An 18,329-nucleotide genomic window follows, 5' to 3' on the forward strand; every position below is an offset into this window, starting at 1 on the left:
TGGCAACGTGGGATGTCTTTTCCTCGTTAAAGGAAGTGATTATGTACCACCAGTACCTGCGGAAGCCATGATACTAACAGATAGACTGTCAATACCTCTAAAACACTGATTTATATTAAACAACTGGTAATCCAGAGTAAATCCACAAACAAAATTATAGGATTACAGTGATTACTTATTAAGGTAGAAAATTGGTAATGCTTGAGGGCCCTTTTGTGGTAAACTTGAATACAACATCTATATACAGCATGTACACATCCTTCGGAATGCAGCACCTCTATGGCCTTGTACAACTTCAAGAACAAATGGCCTGAGCAAATTCCAAATAATGTGCTTAACAAACTGTTTAACCTACCGAGCCCTCAAGCTTCAAGCTCATGAGTTGGTTCACCTCAGAACCAAATTCATCAGGAAGCTCATTGAAGACATCACGGCAAAAGCCAGAGATCATTGCGGCCATTGCTTTTTCATAGTCTATTCCCCTTTGCTGAAAATAGAACAGTTGATCTTCTCCAATTTTAGACGTACTGGCTTCATGTTCAATTCTTGCAGTTGGATTTTTCACCTACAAAGTAATCGTGATTGCTTTAGCAAAACAAAAGTATCATGGCAGATTGGAAGCAGGGAGAAAATAAAGACAAAAGAAAATGGGAGTAATGCGGATTAGGTGGGACAGGGAATAACTCCAAAAAACCGATGACCTGCTGTTTCTTTTTCAAACCAACAACAAAGAGACAGACCAAAAGTCTCGGTCTAAGTCTGATTCAACGTTACAAATCCTCTCTCTACTTAATTTGATTATACTAAATCTCCGGCACATTCCCTCTCATTGAGGATTCAACATTTTTTAATGTGAAGTTTCACAAGACCATATATTAGTGTGGGTTCTGCTTAACGGTTAAGATAAACAACAAGCTTAGATATAAACTCCAATACCATCAAGGCCAATTCCTATCTCAAATTATTAAGTCCAAAATAATGATTTCCTTAGTTCTATACTATTGTTTATCCTCGTGCATTCACCCCTTCCTATTCTATCCACACACAAAAATAAACATTTTCTCTGATTCCAACCAACAGCTACAACAAAAACCTATTCCAGTAGGTAAAGTCAGCTACATAAATCACACAATTCCACTTTGTTTATGAAAACAACCTACCTAGAATCATTCCAGCAAGACAAACAAAACACAAGAAAAGAAAAAGGCATGCTACAACACACCTGTATGTAAGGATAGGTATTGGCAGCTGCATTGTCCCCAATAAGCATGGAGTCACACTGCGATGAGTTTCGCGCATTGTCCGCCTTGGACAGAACCTGAACCAGCCCTCTATAACAGTTCCTGGAATGTCCAACGGATATACCCTTGGAGATAATCCTACTCCTTGTGTTCTTCCCTTTGTGTATCATCTTGGTCCCCGTATCAGCCTGCTGATAGTTATTCGTCAAAGCAACAGAATAGAACTCCCCAACACTATCATCTCCCTCCAACACAACACTCGGATACTTCCACGTGATCGCAGAACCCGTCTCCACCTGCGTCCACGATATCTTCGACCGCGACCCGTCACACACTCCTCTCTTCGTCACGAAATTGTAAATCCCACCTTTCCCATTCTCATCCCCAGCGTACCAATTCTGCACCGTGGAGTACTTTATCTCCGCCCCCTCCCCACAGTACAACTCCACCACCGCAGCGTGAAGCTGGTTCCGGTCATAGGACGGCGCAGTGCACCCTTCCAAATACTCCACAAAGCTCCTGTCGTCGGCAACGATCAAAGTCCGCTCAAACTGCCCCGTTTCCAGCGCGTTGATTCTGAAGTAGGTGGAGATCTGCATCGGGCACTTGGTGTCTTTGGGAATGTAGCAGAACGACCCGTCGCTGAAGACGGCGGAGTTCAACGCGGCGTAGTAGTTGTCATCGGAGGGCACGACCCTCCCTAAGTACTTGCGGACTAACTCGGGGTACTCCTTAATAGCCTCGGAGATGGAGCAGAATATGACCCCGGCCTTCTCGAGGGTTTTGCGGTGGGTGGTGGCGATGGAGACGCTGTCGAGGACGGCGTCGACGGCGACGTTGGCGAGACGCTTCTGCTCGTTGAGAGGAACGCCGAGCTTGTCGAAGTAGCGGAGGAGTTCGGGATCGGCGTCTTCGAGGGATTCCAGAGAGCGTTTCTTCTTGGGAGCCGAGTAGTAGCAGATATCCTGGAAATCGATAGGAGGGTAGCTGTTGTCGGACCAGGTAGGGACTTTCATGGACAGGAATTTCTCAAATGCCTTCAATCGGAATTCCAGCATCCATTGAGGTTCCTCTTTCAGGGACGAGATCAGTCGAATAGTTTCTTTGGAGAGGCCTTTAGGGATCGAGAAGGAATCGATGTCTATGCTGAATCCGAACTTCTTATCATAATCGCGGTTGCGGAGGATTTCACGGATCTTCTCGTCGGAGGAAGTGGCGGTTGCGGCGGTCTCTTTCACCTCGGCGCGCACCGTAACGTGGCGCGAAGGTTTTGGGGGTTTGATGTTTAGGGTTGGGGGGACAATGGATTTGGGGTGGCGCGTGGGTTGCGGAGGTAAGGGGGAGATGGAGAGGCCGTTGCAGCGGAGAAGAGACGCCATGGATGAGGTTTGGTTTGACACAGATAATTAAAGAAAATTGGGAATTTGGTTCATTCCAACTTACTTGTGGGTGTCGTGTGTCCTCAGCGTGCAACTTTGATTTTTCCATAATCATCAAATTCAAATTTATCAATTTTATTCCCACTCACTCTTCTGTCTTGTGTGCACCACGCACACAACTAAAATTTGTTTTTATTTTATTTTTACCTACCTTGATATATTTCTAATAATTTTTTACTTTTAGTTACTCGTTTTTCATCTTTAATATGACAAACTTATTCCATGTGTCTTATAAATAGACGAGTCTGTTATATCATATGTGAAGATGAATTAAAGAAGATGTATGTTACCATCATAGACAGAAATTTTTGTTGTGACAGTGCTCATATTTGAAGCTGTGTTTTGCTGATTGAGAAAGAAACAGTCAGTTATTTATGAGTTTTGTTTTGTTGCATTGTGAGCTATCAGTTTATTGGATATATTTAACCTTACTATTTGGAATCTTTTTTTCTTTTAAAAATAATCTTTTATTTAAATTCTTACGTCAAAATGTTGAATGCAAAAGTTGCACATGTTTTCTTGTAAAAGGAGAAATTCATGGAGATGTGGACGAGAATTGCCAAGAGTTACAAGACGTGATTGCTTCCAGAAAAATAAATGTTTAATTAAATATTTAATAGGAAAAAAAATGGACCAGAGGAGAGGCCTGTGCTGAATTCATATAGATTTATCTTTTTGAAAAATAAACCCAATTTAAATAAAAAATTCCTACATAGACCCTCCACACTTTATTTATTTACCTTTAGACTTATTTATCAGGGACCGAATTTTTAAATATGTACAATGGTTACCGCTGCTATAAAACAGGTTGCACTTCAATTTTCTCAATGCCGACAAGGTTAGAGAGATGTACGTCTAGTTTATTATTTTGTTATAAACTTCTAGATAACTCTTAATTGGCCTCATAAAATATTTCAAACTCTTGAAAATAGTTTATATCTTTTGACTCAAAATCTCTTTAAAATTTCATTTTTATACTAAAAGCATATAGGGATGTATTATCATAATAGATTGGTTTCAGTTAGCTGTACTATCATTATAACTGTATAAATTATTAATTATACCTAATTCGGATGAGTTTTGTCTAAATTATGATATGTATACGATGAATTGATCGTTATAGTTTTTAACTAATGCTTGAAATTATAATATAATATATATAAATTGTCTTGTTTATCTAATTTATCCTTTTTATTTGTCTTTGTGTATTTTTTTCTTTTGCGATGATTATTTAAATGGTGTGATCTTAAGGATGACATATTTTCAATTATTCCAGTGTGAAATTGAGAGTGAAACAACTACATAGATATGATATTGGTCTCCAAATGTAAGATCTTTCTCATTAAGACTCATTCGTTTCTGATAAATTATCATCTATGTAATATTCTACTTTAATAATTTTATTCTACTAATAGGATATTATATTTCACATTCACATTCCTAATATTAACTCCATTTTATTTTAAACTAACTACTAATGTGTATGTAGTTTTTTCACTCTATGTGTATTAAATAATCATTTTGACAGAAAAAAGTAGTATAAAAATTTTTCTTATTTGGACACTCCACACAATTTTTATTTTTAACAAAAATCTTACATTGTTTTAAAAAATCTTACATTGTTTTAATATATATATATATATATATATATATAATATTATTCATGCCTAATTTAAAGAACACTAACTTTAAAATTTTAAATTAACAATTAATCTTAGAATAATGATATGACACGTAAATGATGTTAAAATATTGTAAAAAAATATTGTCAAAAAATATCATTATCCATAACTTTTTATGTTAAAATGTTTCAATTAATTATACTAAAATTGATAAATGTTTAATAAATCACAATGATGTGTAAATAAAATAAAGCCAATTTTATCCATCATTGGATGCTGTTTATATTTATAAATTTTTCCCTTTCGTTATTAAATAATTGAAATAAAATATAAATTCCAACATTTTCATTTAATACTTTAACTCATTCTTTATTTTTTACTGTATTTTTTTTAAAATTATATAAAATAATAATTTATAAAGTTTATATTTTTTATTTTATTTTTCACTGACTTTTTTTATAAACTATTATAATAATAATAAAAATTATTCCCAATTAAATATAAAACTAAAATTGAAATTCAACTCAAATTTATTCTAAAAATTTTAATAATTAAATAACTTTGTATTTGGTTCCTAATTGGGTTTCTTATAATTTCCTTTTTCTTTCTTTAGCTTTTCTATTACCTGAGAGCTAAAGGATTTGGTAATAGAAGTTAAATTTGATTTTAATGATGATGTTTTTGGTCTTAATTTATTTAAAAAAATTGTGTATAAATATTTATGAGAAGTTGCTAAAAAAAAGGATTTAAAGTAAAAGAAGAAGAAGATAGGAGTGTACTGAAAATTAAGAGTGAAGAATTGAGGAACAGAAGAGGTGGTGGGTGATGGCCAAAAAGCGGAAGGCGAAGAGAGCCCTGAACGTAAAACACCACCATCAATTCCAAAACCAAAACGTCGCCGCTTTAATCGCACAAGTCACGCACACAGCACACTCTTTTCTATCCGGCAACGACCTTCTTCTCCTCCCTTCCCAATCCCTCCGTCTCGAATCCCTAATCTCATCCCTCATTTCCCTCTCTCCACAACCCAAACCCTCACCCCTTCTCTCTCCGCCACACCGCGACTGCTGGTTCCGCCGCTTCTGCTCCCTCTCCGATTCCCGATGGCTCAATGCCTTCCGCATGTCCAAGCCCTCCTTTTCCCACCTCCTCCACCTCCTCACCCCCTCCCTTGCCCCCTCATTCCCCCACATCGCCCCCGACTGCGTTCTCGCCGCCGCCCTCTTCCGCCTAGCCCACGCTGCCCCCTACGCCGCCATCGCCCGACGCTTCGGTATCGCACCGTCGGAGGCCTGCCGCGCCTTCTTTGCCGTTTGCAAGGCAGTCGTCGACAACTTGGGACACCTCTTCGAGCTCCGCACCGGTTCCGAGAGGGTTGTGGTGGGTTTCGGCTTGAGTTCTCTCCCCAATTGTTTCGGGGTTTTGGGGCTGGCTAGGTTCAGAATTGATGATTCGTTGTTGGGTCAAAATGGGTGCTTGATGGTTCAAGCGTTGGTGGATTCCGAAGGGAGGTTCTTGGATGTCTCGGCTGGGTGGCCAAGTACCATGAATCCCGAAACCATTTTGCGTGAGAGTAAGATTTATCACGAGGTTGAAGAATCCAAGGAATTGTTGAATGGTCCGTGTTATAATCTCCACGACGGTAATTTGATTCCTCAGTATATTCTGGGAGAACCTTGTTTTCCCCTTTTGCCGTGGCTTTTGACGCCTTATAACAGAGTGAATGAGGAGGATAGTTTTGGCTCGGCGGAGAGGGCTTTCAATTGTGCTCATGGTAATGCAATGGAGTTGGTTGGTAATGCCTTTGGGGGACTTCGTGCCAGGTGGCAGCTTCTCGCGACATCGAGGAAGTGGAAGCTAGAGTGTATTGAGCATTTGCCGTTTGTGGTTGTTGCTGGCTGTCTGTTGCATAATTTTATTGTCAAGTGCAATGAAAAAATGTCAGATGAAGGGGTGGGAAAGGGTTGCTTGGAAAAGGAAGAGGGATTTCCTGCTTTTGATGGGGTGGGGGACGAGAATGCAGTGAGGGTGAGGGATGCACTTGCTATGCATTTGAGTAGGATGAGTTCCAGAAAATGAATAAATAGTGTTGGGTGGAATATTAATATATGGTATACTTATTTTGATTGGTCGATTTGTTTTTTGGAATTGCTGGCAATGGCAAGTGTCACTTGCAGTTTGGAAACCATGTATGGCATCAATTCCATTATGTTCGATTCGTTGCCTTCTTGTAGTATATTGAAGGATAGCTTGAGTAGAAAGAAATCTGCAATCAGCATAATTTTTCAATTGTTGGCTCCGCAAGTGTTCAGATTTCTCATATCATTTTCATCTGTTACAGATGAGCTGTTTTTAAAATTTGGCACAAAATTCTCTCCGATTCAGTGGAAGCCACTTAGAATTAATTGCTGGGTTTGCCAGTGGAACCATGGTTAGTACGTAGCATAAAATCTTTAGTGATTGACCCTTTTTTATTTTAAACCTGATTTGCAAACAGTCATTCAGATTTGTACTTGTCATTTGCTTCGGGCTCTTGACAACTTATCAGAATTGTCTTCGATGAAGTGGTAAAACCTGGGTCGCTACTTATCACAATTAAAAATTTATAGAACTGCTGCAATTACATTTAAGGTTAACATATAAAATCAGTGGAAAAGTTTAAGCTCATAAAAATTTTCATGAGCTCAGCCTTACTCTTTTCCCATCAATACGTGTCAGTGGGAAAGGACAGGGGTTGTGTGTTACTAAAGAAAAGCAATACAACTTTTCTGCGGTAGAGGTCCACAAAGAAAAGGGCGTTGAACATGACAAGTTTTGTCAAGTTAGTTGTCAATTCCAACTTCATGCAAGTTATTGTTCCAACTTTTGAAAGACGCCAAACCAACCTCAACTAATTATGAAAAACTCATTGCTATGTGCAATTTTGCAATGGACGGGTGAATTAGTTAGCAAGTGCCTACTAGGGTTGGTAAAATTTTTAAATAGTTTAGGTGAAGTACTTCGTTAAACTTTATCGTCGTGGTTGAAACACTGTAAATTTGTCCGGATCTTAATACTTGTGGTCCTTAGATACATGTGTTCCCTTGTTAGTAGTTTGAGAGACAATGAATAAATGAATTTGAGGATAAAGATTTTGTTTTTTTAAGAAATTTAAAGGTGAGAGTGAGTGAATTTGAGAGTGAAGCTCGCAAGAGTTTGTGAAAAATTTGATGAATATGATAAAATAAAAAAATATTGTAATAAATTAAAATATAAGATTTTTTTTGTCCTTATAATAATAATAATTATTATATTAAATATTAAATGTGAAATATTATTGATGAAATTTTAGCTATAAGTGAATGTATGATTTGATAAAATATGAATTTGGACACGATGGACATGCACAACAAAAGTATTGTCTACAGTAAAAAAGCGTAGCATGGAATTTCCAAAAAGTGAGAGGAAATTTTTGTAAAAATATCAAAACCAAATGCTAAATCCCTTCCAATATTTTTTGGGCAGAGAAGACTCTCCTTCCCCTTCATCCCCAAATCCTCTGTCACAAATACTATCAAACCCATTGAAATGAATATAAAGGTCACTCTCTTTTCCATCTTCTCCAATAGTAAATTTGTAGAAGGGAACACAGCATAAATAATTAAACCTTTCTTCTTTATTTCTCTTCTTTAAAAAAAAATGTAATGAATTTGCTGTTTTTATACACTGATATTGAGCAAGGGAAAAAATATATAAAGAGCAGGAAATAATTAAACTTGTTGTAATCATCTACTCATTTAATGTTTACTCGTATTACTAGCATTGACAGTGAAAGACAACAGTTAAATTTAAGGGATAGCTGGAGATAGTATGTACAAATAGAAGAGGACTTTGGGCACCAAATCCAAAAGGTCTTAGACTGTACATTTTGTGTGTAGATTGCAGTCGGTGATGGTGTGACAGCGTTGGCATATATCCATTTCTATGGGAATGAATCTTCTGCCAGATTCCCTAAAATGGTGATGTGCACGGTTGAATGTGTTCCATCATAATTGAAGCTTTTTAGATGAACAATTCTTTACACAGTTCGACCAGCAAGATACCAAACCCATGAAGCCAGAGCCTGATTTAATATCCTCCCTTCTTTGTAAAACTCTCACAAACTCGCTTACACTTAGGGTTCCGTCACGGTTAGCATCAAACACATGAAAAATTATGTCAACCACTTTATCTGTAATACAAACACCACAAACCTGCATGAATAGAACATAACACATAAGAACTTATTCGTGAATTCAAAATGGTTTTGATTTAATTTGGAAAAGGCAGATATCAGTACTTGAGATGCTGCTCTCTGAAAATCAGTTTTTGTCAACGCCCCATTAACTTTTCCATAACTGAATATGGCCAGAGAAAAGGATTGCAACTTCTTGCGCAATTCTGCAAAATCTTGGAACTCCTTGAATGTAAGCCTTAATTCTCTGAGTTGCTGGTCCCTGTTCAGTTCTTCCACCCTATCCAACAGTTTGCTTATGTGATTGACGTCTGCAGATGCAACCAAGGACAGGGCAAAATCTTTGGCTGTAATGCTTCCTCTTTTATTGTAGTCATAATGGGAAAACTCCAACCTTAAGATCTGTAAATTAAATTCCAAGGGCATTGCATGTTAATCACGAAATATTTTGCAATCTTTAAGGATGATTCGAAAACTAAAATTTTCATCAAGTTTTCTACATATTTTGTTGAAGTTGACCAATTTTTCAGCAGACGTTCTAGTTGCTAACAAGATAGTTGAGTCTTATTGTTATGGAATATAAAACAGAGATCGCTGTCAATGATATCAGAAATAGTTCGTACAAAAGAATTCGTATATTGCAGAACATGTTTATTCTTAATGTAAGACTTGTTCTTCAGCCACATTTACGACACCAATGAAACAATCCAAAGACAGAAAAGTAGCATACCCTGAACTCACTTACCTCATCATGCAGCTGTCTTAAGAATTGAACAAATCTTTCATGTTGCAAGCATGAATTTCCATGTTTGCCAAAAAAATACTCCAAGAGACCCCCATTTTCTACAGAAGTATTGACGCGAAGACGTCGTCCATCTCTGTGATTGGCCCCTTGTCTGTTTTGTGATCGCATCAAGGCCATCACTTTCTTGAATTCTTGCCTGTCTATTTCACTGTTGACAAACACCTCTTAAAATATTCAGATATATCCAAAACATAAAACAAAAATCCAAATTCTTATACAGACAGATCTGACTAGTAATCCCAATCTGTTTGACATTGTTAGATGTAACTAAATCTTGTCTATACTTGTCTGTCTTCATGCCTGTTTCAATTTTTTTATCTTAATTATACACCATACTCGATATGTTACGTGCTTAGTGCTATACAGAGAACGTCATATTAGATTTGCCTTAACAGTAATATGATTGAGCTTTTGACACTGAGCAATCCAAAACACTGATGGTGTAATCAAAAGATGGATGTCTGCATTTGATTTCTTCAACCAAGTGTGTGTATTGTAAAAAGAATCATTGATGGTACACACAACACAACATGCCGAAGCTAATTGGAAATTCCATTAAGGAATGTGAAGGCCAAAGCTTCATGCAATTTGTAAATACAGCTTATGACATGCAGAAGGAAAAGAGAAGTTCCTACCCGTTGTTATCAAGGTCAAACATTTTAAAAGCCACTGAAAAGCTGGACTCTGGTATGCTGAGGAGAGTAACAAAAAATATATACCTGGTGTCAAGAAAGAAGAGCTTTTGTTATCCAAATTACATGGCATTAGTACTCATTCAGCAGTTGTTATGTGAGAAGTTTCAAGCAAATAAAAAAGACAACAAATACGCACTCTGCAAAGGAAATGAGTCCGTCATTATTAGTGTCAAAGAGCATAAAAAACTGTGAAGGTTCACACTGCAACTCCCCGGGAACCTGCTCCCCTCTTAGAAAACCCTCTCTAACACGGGTTGATTCGGAGGGAGGAAAGACAGGAACAATGGCACGCATCAAATCTGCAGGTGTCATAAAAATCTCACCACTAGGGGATTTAACAGATGCAAAGTACTCGAAAACCTGCACTTAACATGGTGCCAGATAAATGAAACATGCCATAGTAACAATTCTCTGCTTTTTAAGCTGAAGAAAGAAAAACAACAACAACAACATGGCTGATAATTATACAAACACATGATGACAAGATTGTTTACCTTTTCAGGAGGGCTCTGCAAGCGAATGCGTTTTTCATAATTAAAGAATATTCTTCTTCTATAGTCATCTGCATCAAATCAGAAGCATAACAAATCTAAAAATTTGCAACAACAGTGTAGATATGACTTTTGAATTAATTATTACTGAAGACAATCGTCAATGCATGATTGAACAACAGTGCAAAGAAGCTTTTAAATTATTAGTATACAAGTTTTAGGACCCGTATTGCACGTGAATTAACGAAGTTTATTGAAAAACAACATATTTATTATCAGGGACATATTGTTCCACCAACTGAACATGGTCTCGTGACATTGCGAATTGAAATTTAAAAAGGGAAATTACGCACTAAAATGAGAAAACAAATGTAATGAAGATGCAATAACGTGAATCATTGATGAATAGGAGGATACCGTTAAAGAGAAACCTGGGGGGTTTGGTCTGACGCTTTTGTTGGAGCTGATCCTGATTGGCAAAATCAGAAAATGACTCAAGAGAATTGGTACCAGAAGAAGACAAAGAGGAGCAATACCAAAAGCCTAACGTGGAGGCAACAACCACAACCCCAGAAGTGATTGCTCTAAGAAAGGCTTCGAAGTCTCCGATCCTCTCGTCACCATGTGTGGGCCCAACAAAGGAACTGAAGGAAGAAGAAGATGATGATGATGAGGTGGAACCTTGTGATTGGCTGCAGAACGGCCTTACGTTATGCCGCAGAGAAAGTTGAATTTTTCTACCCAAAGAAAACATGCTAAGGTTGAGTTGAGACTAATGTGAAATTGGGACAACGAGAACACACCATATATGGAGTGTGCATAATGTTATGTCGCTGAAAACGTTGGAAAGAAACACTGATTCAACATCCAACCAGGATGTAGTTTGTGTACGGATGGAGCGCGAAATTTGTGCTCCTTTGACTCGGATTCAAAGTTGCATGGTTGGTTGTGATTTCTCCTTTCATGCATGGACATGGAATATCTCTCTTCTATTTTTATAATGTCTCAAATCTTTTTTTTTTAATTAAATAGTATAAAAACATCCTGTTGTTTTTTTTATTAAATAATGTTACATGATAAAGATTTAAAATTTTGGGAAAAACAGTAAATTAATCTTTCATTAAAAAAACATAAAAATTTTAAACCCAACAAACATATTTTAGACATTGCTAAAAAAAAAATCATGGATGTGAAAAAAAATTTCTTGTAAGAAATGTCATTGAAATTCATCTCTATACCACTAAATAATAAATGAGACTACTTAAATAATAAACCTTTAAATACTATTACTTATACTTTCTTATATTAATTTATTTTGCGTGTGTGAACCTAGGTTGCCTTCAGCTTAAAGCTACGAAATAATTGATACAACTACTATTGTGTAATTCAAACAAATGTCAATAATATTATTGATTTTAGTTGACATTAATAATGCACAAATTTTGAGATAGTAAATATGTACAGAAGTATAGGTCTAAGTTAAGGAAGTAGTAGTGCTGCGCCATCTTCCCCTTTCTCTAAACGATCAATTCACCATTAATATCTCACGTGACATCGGTTGGATTCGTAGTTCTCTGTCAACCCCCTGCTGCCAAGCCTTAAAATTTACAAATCAAGATCATAGACCCACCATGGCTACAAGCTTTGAAGGAAACCAAACAAAGTAGATGATGCTTAGGTGTTTTATTAAAACTTCATGGCATTACAATTTTTTGTGACAGCAAAAGTAAGAGTGTTCACATGATGTCGTGTCAAGAACTGTGGCATGTGCAGCTAAATACCTTGATTTAGACCAAACCAGAGGATGTAACTGCGTACTTTGTAGGTAACTTGCCGTGTTCTTTGGCTTCTGAAATGACTTGATGCCATTGGTTTGCTGCTACAGTTGTTTTACCATCCCATCTTCTGTCATCAATTATGTGTGGAAGGACAATCGCCCCACCAACTGTGACTTCATTCAACCCATTACTTCATTGCTCCATAGCGAAGACCGACATGGGATGCTTACCAAAATAATTATTCCTGGTCAATTTATATGGCTTCTCTTCACCTCTTGTATGCATTACTGCAATCTAATTAAAGTGGCAGGTATGTGCTAATTGGTAGGCTCGAAGATTCAAGGTGTGGGTCATTTGGACTTTTTCTTGGACTCTCATCTGCAAAATAGGTAGTAGGTTTACCAAATTGATTTGCCTTAACTACTTTCCATTTCATGGGCCCTTCATGGCTTTAATTAACTTTAACCCATGTTACTCAAATCTTAAGCCAACCACTGTCGTAATCTAACTCACTAAACACCACAAAGACACACTCTTTATTGGATATTTTTAACACAGTTCATGTTCACTGCTGTTACCTACGTAACATGGCTGCAATAGCTTCTAACTTTAAGGATTAAGACCTTTTGTAATATTCTCATAACCCCTACTGTATAATGCCCGTGAACCTTCCTTGCGATAATATGTCAAAAAACTCCTCACACGAAATTATTGGGTGGCTGTTGTCACTCTCAGTCTCAACTACCATCCAAATTTCATCATCACAAAAAAAGACAGGTAGTGGAAGCAATTGGTCTGAAAAAAACAAAATAAATAGCCATATACCGACCACATTTATCATTTAAACACTGATTCTCATACTCCACTCCTCCTTATCTATCTCTATATCTATGTGATGCCCACCTCAAACCTTACCATATCCTACCCTTTTGCCACTGCCCCATCACCCATGGAATGGTTCTCCTGGCTTTCAAGAACCTCTCTTGAGCCTTCCTTAATCTATGACTACGGCCTCACCTTTGCACGCAATGAGCTTCAATTGGAAGATGCTTGCTACTTCAACCACGAGTTTCTTCAGAGCATGGGCATCTCGATTGCCAAGCACAGACTAGAAATTCTGAAGCTTGTGAAGAGGGAAGGAAGAGGAGGAGGAGGTCGACCGAAGAAGCTCTCTGGGGTCATCAAGAAATGCCTTAGGAAGTGCATGAACAAGTTTGTTTCTCGTGATGACGATGATGATGATCACGTAGTGAAAGGTGTGCCCTCCTTGATGCCTGTTTCAATGGCGCCACCAGAGATTAATTGGTACGAAGGGAAAGTGAGAGGGTCATCGGTTGTGAGGAAGCAACAAGAAGGAAGCGAAGAAGCTAAGGAAGAGAAGGCTCTACCTGTGCCTCCCATGTACAGAAGCAGGACCATTGCACTTTCAGGACCGTTGGATGGTAGTAGAATCATGCATGACAAAATGGTCCACAACAGAGCCTTGAAGCTATCTGGACCACTTGATGGAAGAATGCACGAAAGAATGATGATGATCAACTCTAACAGAAGCCCTTTAATACCCAGGTCTCTGGATGCAAGGTTTGTAGCCACAGCAAAGAGTCCAAGACTGTCAGGGCCTCTGGATCCAAGATCCATGCCTGCGGAGACCAAAAGCCCAAGACCTCCAAGGGCTTCAGATTCAACAAGGCCCGACATCGAAAGCCCAATGTCTTACAGTCCTTATAACAAGCCCAAAGCCGATTTTGACTATGACGATGATCACACACTCTGGCCTTCACTGTTTCAAGATCTGAAACCGACTTGATTTTGTCTTTTCCGTTCCATGGTGAGTGCCGATTACATTATCATTCTTTTTCTTTCATTGGTATCTCATGATAGAAACTTAGCAACTACCTATTATCATATGAAATCTCATGTTTTGCCGCAACGCTTAAACGCCTTGTCCCTGCTTCTCCGACCACTTGTTAATACATTATCATTTTTTGTTATCCAAGGTCGTAATTTCATATTATAAGGTAACAGTCCCATATGTAGATGACCAACATTTTAGGTTTATTAATGTTATGGCTTTTGTCTTTGGGTTATAAATAGGAAAACATTCACCGTCACCAACAAAATGTTGAGATCACGTAATGTTTCTCCGAAAGTAATTAATTTATTTGCTGATAGTATTCTCATTCAAAGGAATTAAAGCTAAAGTCCAAATATCACTTTCAGGCGGCACCAAACTAAAGCTAAACTAAAATGTTACGTTCAATAACAATTAACAGATATTGAGCTCATTCGTTGTATAATTATCATCACATACATTGAAATAAACGATTGTTCCAAACAGTATCTGATAGATTAATTAGCCTACAACCATGTGCATACAGATCACGTATCACACTTCCTTCACCTTTAACAATTCTCAGTGGTCAGAGTCATATCCCAACATTGAAGCCAACATCTCTTGCCTGATAGATTGTTTATCAGCATTGTTGAAAATGTAATGGCAGACCAGGAAAAAGCAGCTAGACAGGTTTGTCTGTAAAATAAAGTGTGGTGTGCTATATTTGTTATTGAACTTGAGTAGTTTTTAGTGGCCTGAAGTTTGAGGTAGCTTAAACGAACCCCCAGAATAAAGCATTTGGTAAACGGGCTTAATTCTTATAGTCAAGATAATGCTGGAGAGAGTACCCGCAACACACACACCAGCCAGAGTGAAAAAGGTTAGCTGAAAACAACTTGGACCAATACATGCAACACCTGAAGCAATGAGGCCTTCGCCATGTTGTTTTGCTGCCTCGTTATCATATACGTGTCCTGCTAGAAGAGCCGAGAAAAGTGATGCACCAAGTGGATTCCCCAGACCCATGAAGTTGCTCAACAAACCAAAGTGTTTCAACCCAAAAAGCTCTGAAACAGTGGGAATCACTATGGAAAATTGCACGCCATAGCAGATGCCAAGAACTGCAATTGCAGGATATAGTGTTCCCTTGATAGCATATGCAAAGAGAAGGTACAAGAATATCATAATTATCTGCGTGCATGTCATCCAAATTGTCCTTGGAATCGTTTTTGTCCTGCAAATTGTCAAAACAATTATACTTTATTCATGCGTCGTCATTCATATTTAGATGGTAAAAAGACAGGTACATGTGTATAAAACAAATTACAAGTGTATTTAGTTTTATAGTAATTGTCTTAAAAGTATATTAAAACAGTTCACGAATGACTGATATACAACTATAAAATTCTAAAACTAAACATCCACTTCAACTCAACACAATCACTACCTACTTTTACTTTCACAAATTAGAAAAGTCTACTTTAGCATCTAAAAATAAACATACACTTCAACACAATTGCTACCTACTTGTGGTGGGCAAAACAGCAGATAACAAGTGCTAGTCAAAAGTAGCACGGCACTAATTATCTGAAATGATTACAATGATCTCTTAACTGATATGGGCGAGAGTAAAATCTTAACTTAACCGAGAATAATTACTTACCTGACAAAATGTTCTGAAACAACTCCTCCACCTAGCCGACCCACAAAATTGAAAAAGCTGAATAATGACAGCAAAACAGTGGTATCTTCCATACCTTGTGCAATGCCAATCTGAGCCAAATTATTCAGAACGCTAACCCCTGTTCCAACCCCAACAAAGTAAACAAAAAACAGCAGCCAGAAATCTGCCTTAACGAGAGCCTCGGTAAACTTAAAATCTTCCCCTCTCTTGGGCCTTCTCTTCTTCCTCACTGCCCCCTCACCCTCAGCGAGAAGCATGGCCACCTCAGCTGAACCATCCACATCATTAAAACTTCCAAGGCCACTGGTTGATGAAGATGATAGCAAGGGTTCTGTGTTGTCCACCTTGCCATCTTGAACCAGAAAGTCGGAAGATCCAACATGTTGCTCTGGTGTTTCTGATGCAGATGCTTTTCTGGGGCACAGTGTCATCTTTATAGGGATTGCAAGGGGAGCCAAGAGAAGGAGAATCATCACAGCCAACATAACAAATGATACTGTATAATTCATGGGGACAAAGTTGTCGAGTATTGTTGTTGCAAGTAAGTATAAACCCAAGGCTACACTAGCAACTTGGATGAACAAAAAATGACTGTTTTCAGAAGAATCTTCACCGGAAGCCGGAGTGCAAGGCCGAACAAGAAACATTGTACTGAAGCATAAAGCAGGAATACCAATGGCAAGGAACAACAGGAAGTTGGGTGAAGAATTATGAAAACCCACGCTGTAAATTTCCGTAAAAACTGCAGCACTGAGCCCCGAATAACCTTTCAGGACTCCTGCAACTGTGCCTCTACTGACAGGGAAATTTCTCATGTTGGTGACTAGAATAGCAGTAGATAACCATGCACAGCTGTTGGTAGCTACAGCAAGTGCAAGCCATAGCTGCAGCACCAAAGATAAAAAGAGATGATTATGAACCAGGCCCTTTCAATATCATGCATAGCCTAACAAACAATTTTCCATCTAACAATTATTAGATGAACCAAACAACAATACAATGAAAGGAAAATTGTAGGTAGAGAAATATAAAAAAAAAGACAAACATGGAATCTCAATTTCAAACAAGCTATGGAAAATGTTCGATACTGTGGCTATTCTCATATCAAAGTCCTTATCCTAAATACTTCCTTTCATCTTTGTCTCAGATCATGTTTGTCTAAAGATATCAAATACCCAACAACCAATAAGGCAGTAAAACAGAACTGACTCTATGATCCCAGGAAAAAAAAAACATAAACTTGCTGATATAAAGCGAAAAAGATATGAAAATGATGAAGTTACCACAATGAAAGGAACGCAGTCAAATGTTTTAGAAATAGCGAGCCAGAGAACACCAAAACCAAGGAATGATAAGAGACCACCAATGAGAAGAATGAGCCAAGGGGGGAACTTGTTGCAGGCGAGACCAGGAAGAATGCCAAGGTTCTCACCAATATCATTGGCAACACCAAGCAGAGTAATCTGACTCTGGTTGAAACCCAAAACGGATTTCAAGGAATGAGAGTAGAGAGGGAAAGTGTAGCCATTTCCTGAACAAATCTGAACCCACACGGCAGCTCCAAGTCCCACCCAAGGTGGCCTTTTCCCTCCCTTCACTCTCAACATTTCGCTCACTTCAGCTCAAGAACAGCACACACACAACACAAAACACCAAAGACCTTTCCTTCACAAAACGGAGAACCAAAAAGAAAGCATATGGTCAGAATAAATCAGTGTGAGAGTCAGAACGAGATAAATCTGTGATGGTCACTGTTCTAGTAGTAAAAACGGGCCAAAAGATCACTACAAAGGTAAAAAATTAATATTTTATACTTTTGAGGAAGATCATGATTTAAATATTCCCTGAACACGTTGGGTCTAGGATTGATATAGTGGTTGTTTCACGGTTCTTGTCAATTTTAGAAATGAAAATTTGCTTAAATTCCGTAAAGAGAACGTGTTTGTACTAATTAATTGGGTTGGATACAAAAGTGTTTTAAACTTGGTTATGGTGTTGGTGGTGAAATGCAGCTTCCTTGGAAGCTGTTTGCCCAATGCTTAGTTTGGTTTGTTTATTTTTTGGGCACTACCAACATGTCCCATGTGATGTGTAAAGTGCTTTTAGGATGCTTCGTATTCGTATAGGATGGGTGGTTCTTCGAGGTGGTGTGGATCAATCGCGTTTTCAGAGGTTGAGACACACATTTCTTCGTCGGCACCCTTCAGTTTCTTAAAGATGGGTCAGTATTGGCTTAAGCATGGAATTTTTTTCAAAAAGAATGCAACTTTTCTTTCCTTTGGTCCAAAGTTTTACATTTCTTACTCAACTTGTGGGCAAATGAACTTGTACCCAAACTTCTTGCTCACCTTATAAATAATCTTTACATTAATTGAGTAAAGGATGAATAATATTTAATTTTTTCCAATTAAATAAGAGAATAAATATGTATATATACATATTTATCTATTTTTATATTCGTTTTAATATTCATTTATATAGTTTTAATTTAAATTACTAAAGTAATTATAATTTATTAGATAATATA

At 37.7% G+C, this 18,329-nt stretch overlaps 5 protein-coding genes across 5 annotated transcripts; 2 read left to right on the forward strand and 3 right to left on the reverse strand.

Annotated features, from left to right (window-relative positions):
* Positions 1–92: 92 nt before the first annotated feature.
* On the reverse strand, positions 93–2,717 carry LOC128194967 (UPF0051 protein ABCI8, chloroplastic-like). The gene is made up of 2 exons (XM_052871612.1): positions 1,223–2,717; positions 93–565 (listed from the first exon to the last, which is right to left on the reverse strand). Exons 1-2 carry the CDS (start codon positions 2,618–2,620, stop codon positions 347–349), a joined length of 1,617 nt encoding a protein of 538 aa, XP_052727572.1. The 5' UTR covers positions 2,621–2,717; the 3' UTR covers positions 93–346.
* A 2,332-nt stretch (positions 2,718–5,049) lies between these two features.
* LOC108334876 (protein ALP1-like) lies at positions 5,050–6,601 on the forward strand. Its single transcript, XM_017570805.2, has one exon. The coding sequence runs from the start codon at positions 5,128–5,130 to the stop codon at positions 6,379–6,381; it is 1,254 nt and encodes a 417-aa protein (XP_017426294.1). The 5' UTR covers positions 5,050–5,127; the 3' UTR covers positions 6,382–6,601.
* Positions 6,602–8,066: 1,465 nt separating this feature from the next.
* On the reverse strand, positions 8,067–11,469 carry LOC108338566 (calcium uptake protein, mitochondrial-like). Its single transcript, XM_017575520.2, has 7 exons — positions 10,924–11,469; positions 10,510–10,577; positions 10,152–10,375; positions 9,956–10,039; positions 9,261–9,468; positions 8,621–8,917; positions 8,067–8,534 (listed from the first exon to the last, which is right to left on the reverse strand). The coding sequence occupies exons 1-7, from the start codon at positions 11,258–11,260 to the stop codon at positions 8,328–8,330; spliced, it is 1,425 nt and encodes a 474-aa protein (XP_017431009.1). The 5' UTR covers positions 11,261–11,469; the 3' UTR covers positions 8,067–8,327.
* Positions 11,470–12,918: 1,449 nt separating this feature from the next.
* Positions 12,919–15,479, forward strand: LOC108347679 (uncharacterized). The gene is made up of 2 exons (XM_017587078.2): positions 12,919–14,112; positions 14,663–15,479. The coding sequence occupies exon 1, from the start codon at positions 13,180–13,182 to the stop codon at positions 14,089–14,091; it is 912 nt and encodes a 303-aa protein (XP_017442567.1). The 5' UTR covers positions 12,919–13,179; the 3' UTR covers positions 14,092–14,112; positions 14,663–15,479.
* On the reverse strand, positions 14,517–17,964 carry LOC108347670 (protein NUCLEAR FUSION DEFECTIVE 4). The gene is made up of 3 exons (XM_017587068.2): positions 17,086–17,964; positions 15,782–16,686; positions 14,517–15,352 (listed from the first exon to the last, which is right to left on the reverse strand). The coding sequence occupies exons 1-3, from the start codon at positions 17,407–17,409 to the stop codon at positions 14,866–14,868; spliced, it is 1,716 nt and encodes a 571-aa protein (XP_017442557.1). The 5' UTR covers positions 17,410–17,964; the 3' UTR covers positions 14,517–14,865.
* Positions 17,965–18,329: the final 365 nt, after the last annotated feature.

Source organism: Vigna angularis, chromosome 1 (assembly GCF_016808095.1).
Source record: "Vigna angularis cultivar LongXiaoDou No.4 chromosome 1, ASM1680809v1, whole genome shotgun sequence".
NCBI lineage: Eukaryota > Viridiplantae > Streptophyta > Magnoliopsida > Fabales > Fabaceae > Vigna > Vigna angularis.

Coding starts and splice junctions, on each gene's coding strand:
- LOC108347679 (XM_017587078.2), top strand. CDS start 13,180: ATGCCCACCTCAAACCTTACCATATCCTACCCTTTTGCCACTGCCCCA.
- LOC108334876 (XM_017570805.2), top strand. CDS start 5,128: ATGGCCAAAAAGCGGAAGGCGAAGAGAGCCCTGAACGTAAAACACCAC.
- LOC108347670 (XM_017587068.2), bottom strand. CDS start 17,409: ATGTTGAGAGTGAAGGGAGGGAAAAGGCCACCTTGGGTGGGACTTGGA. Junction 16,687..17,085: donor ACTGCGTTCCTTTCATTGTG/GTAACTTCATCA, acceptor TTGGTGCTGCAG/CTATGGCTTGCACTTGCTGT. Junction 15,353..15,781: donor GTTTCAGAACATTTTGTCAG/GTAAGTAATTAT, acceptor GACAATTTGCAG/GACAAAAACGATTCCAAGGA.
- LOC128194967 (XM_052871612.1), bottom strand. CDS start 2,620: ATGGCGTCTCTTCTCCGCTGCAACGGCCTCTCCATCTCCCCCTTACCT. Junction 566..1,222: donor ATACCTATCCTTACATACAG/GTGTGTTGTAGC, acceptor ATTACTTTGTAG/GTGAAAAATCCAACTGCAAG.
- LOC108338566 (XM_017575520.2), bottom strand. CDS start 11,260: ATGTTTTCTTTGGGTAGAAAAATTCAACTTTCTCTGCGGCATAACGTA. Junction 10,040..10,151: donor GGACTCATTTCCTTTGCAGA/GTGCGTATTTGT, acceptor TCTTGACACCAG/GTATATATTTTTTGTTACTC. Junction 8,535..8,620: donor TTCAGAGAGCAGCATCTCAA/GTACTGATATCT, acceptor CTATTCATGCAG/GTTTGTGGTGTTTGTATTAC.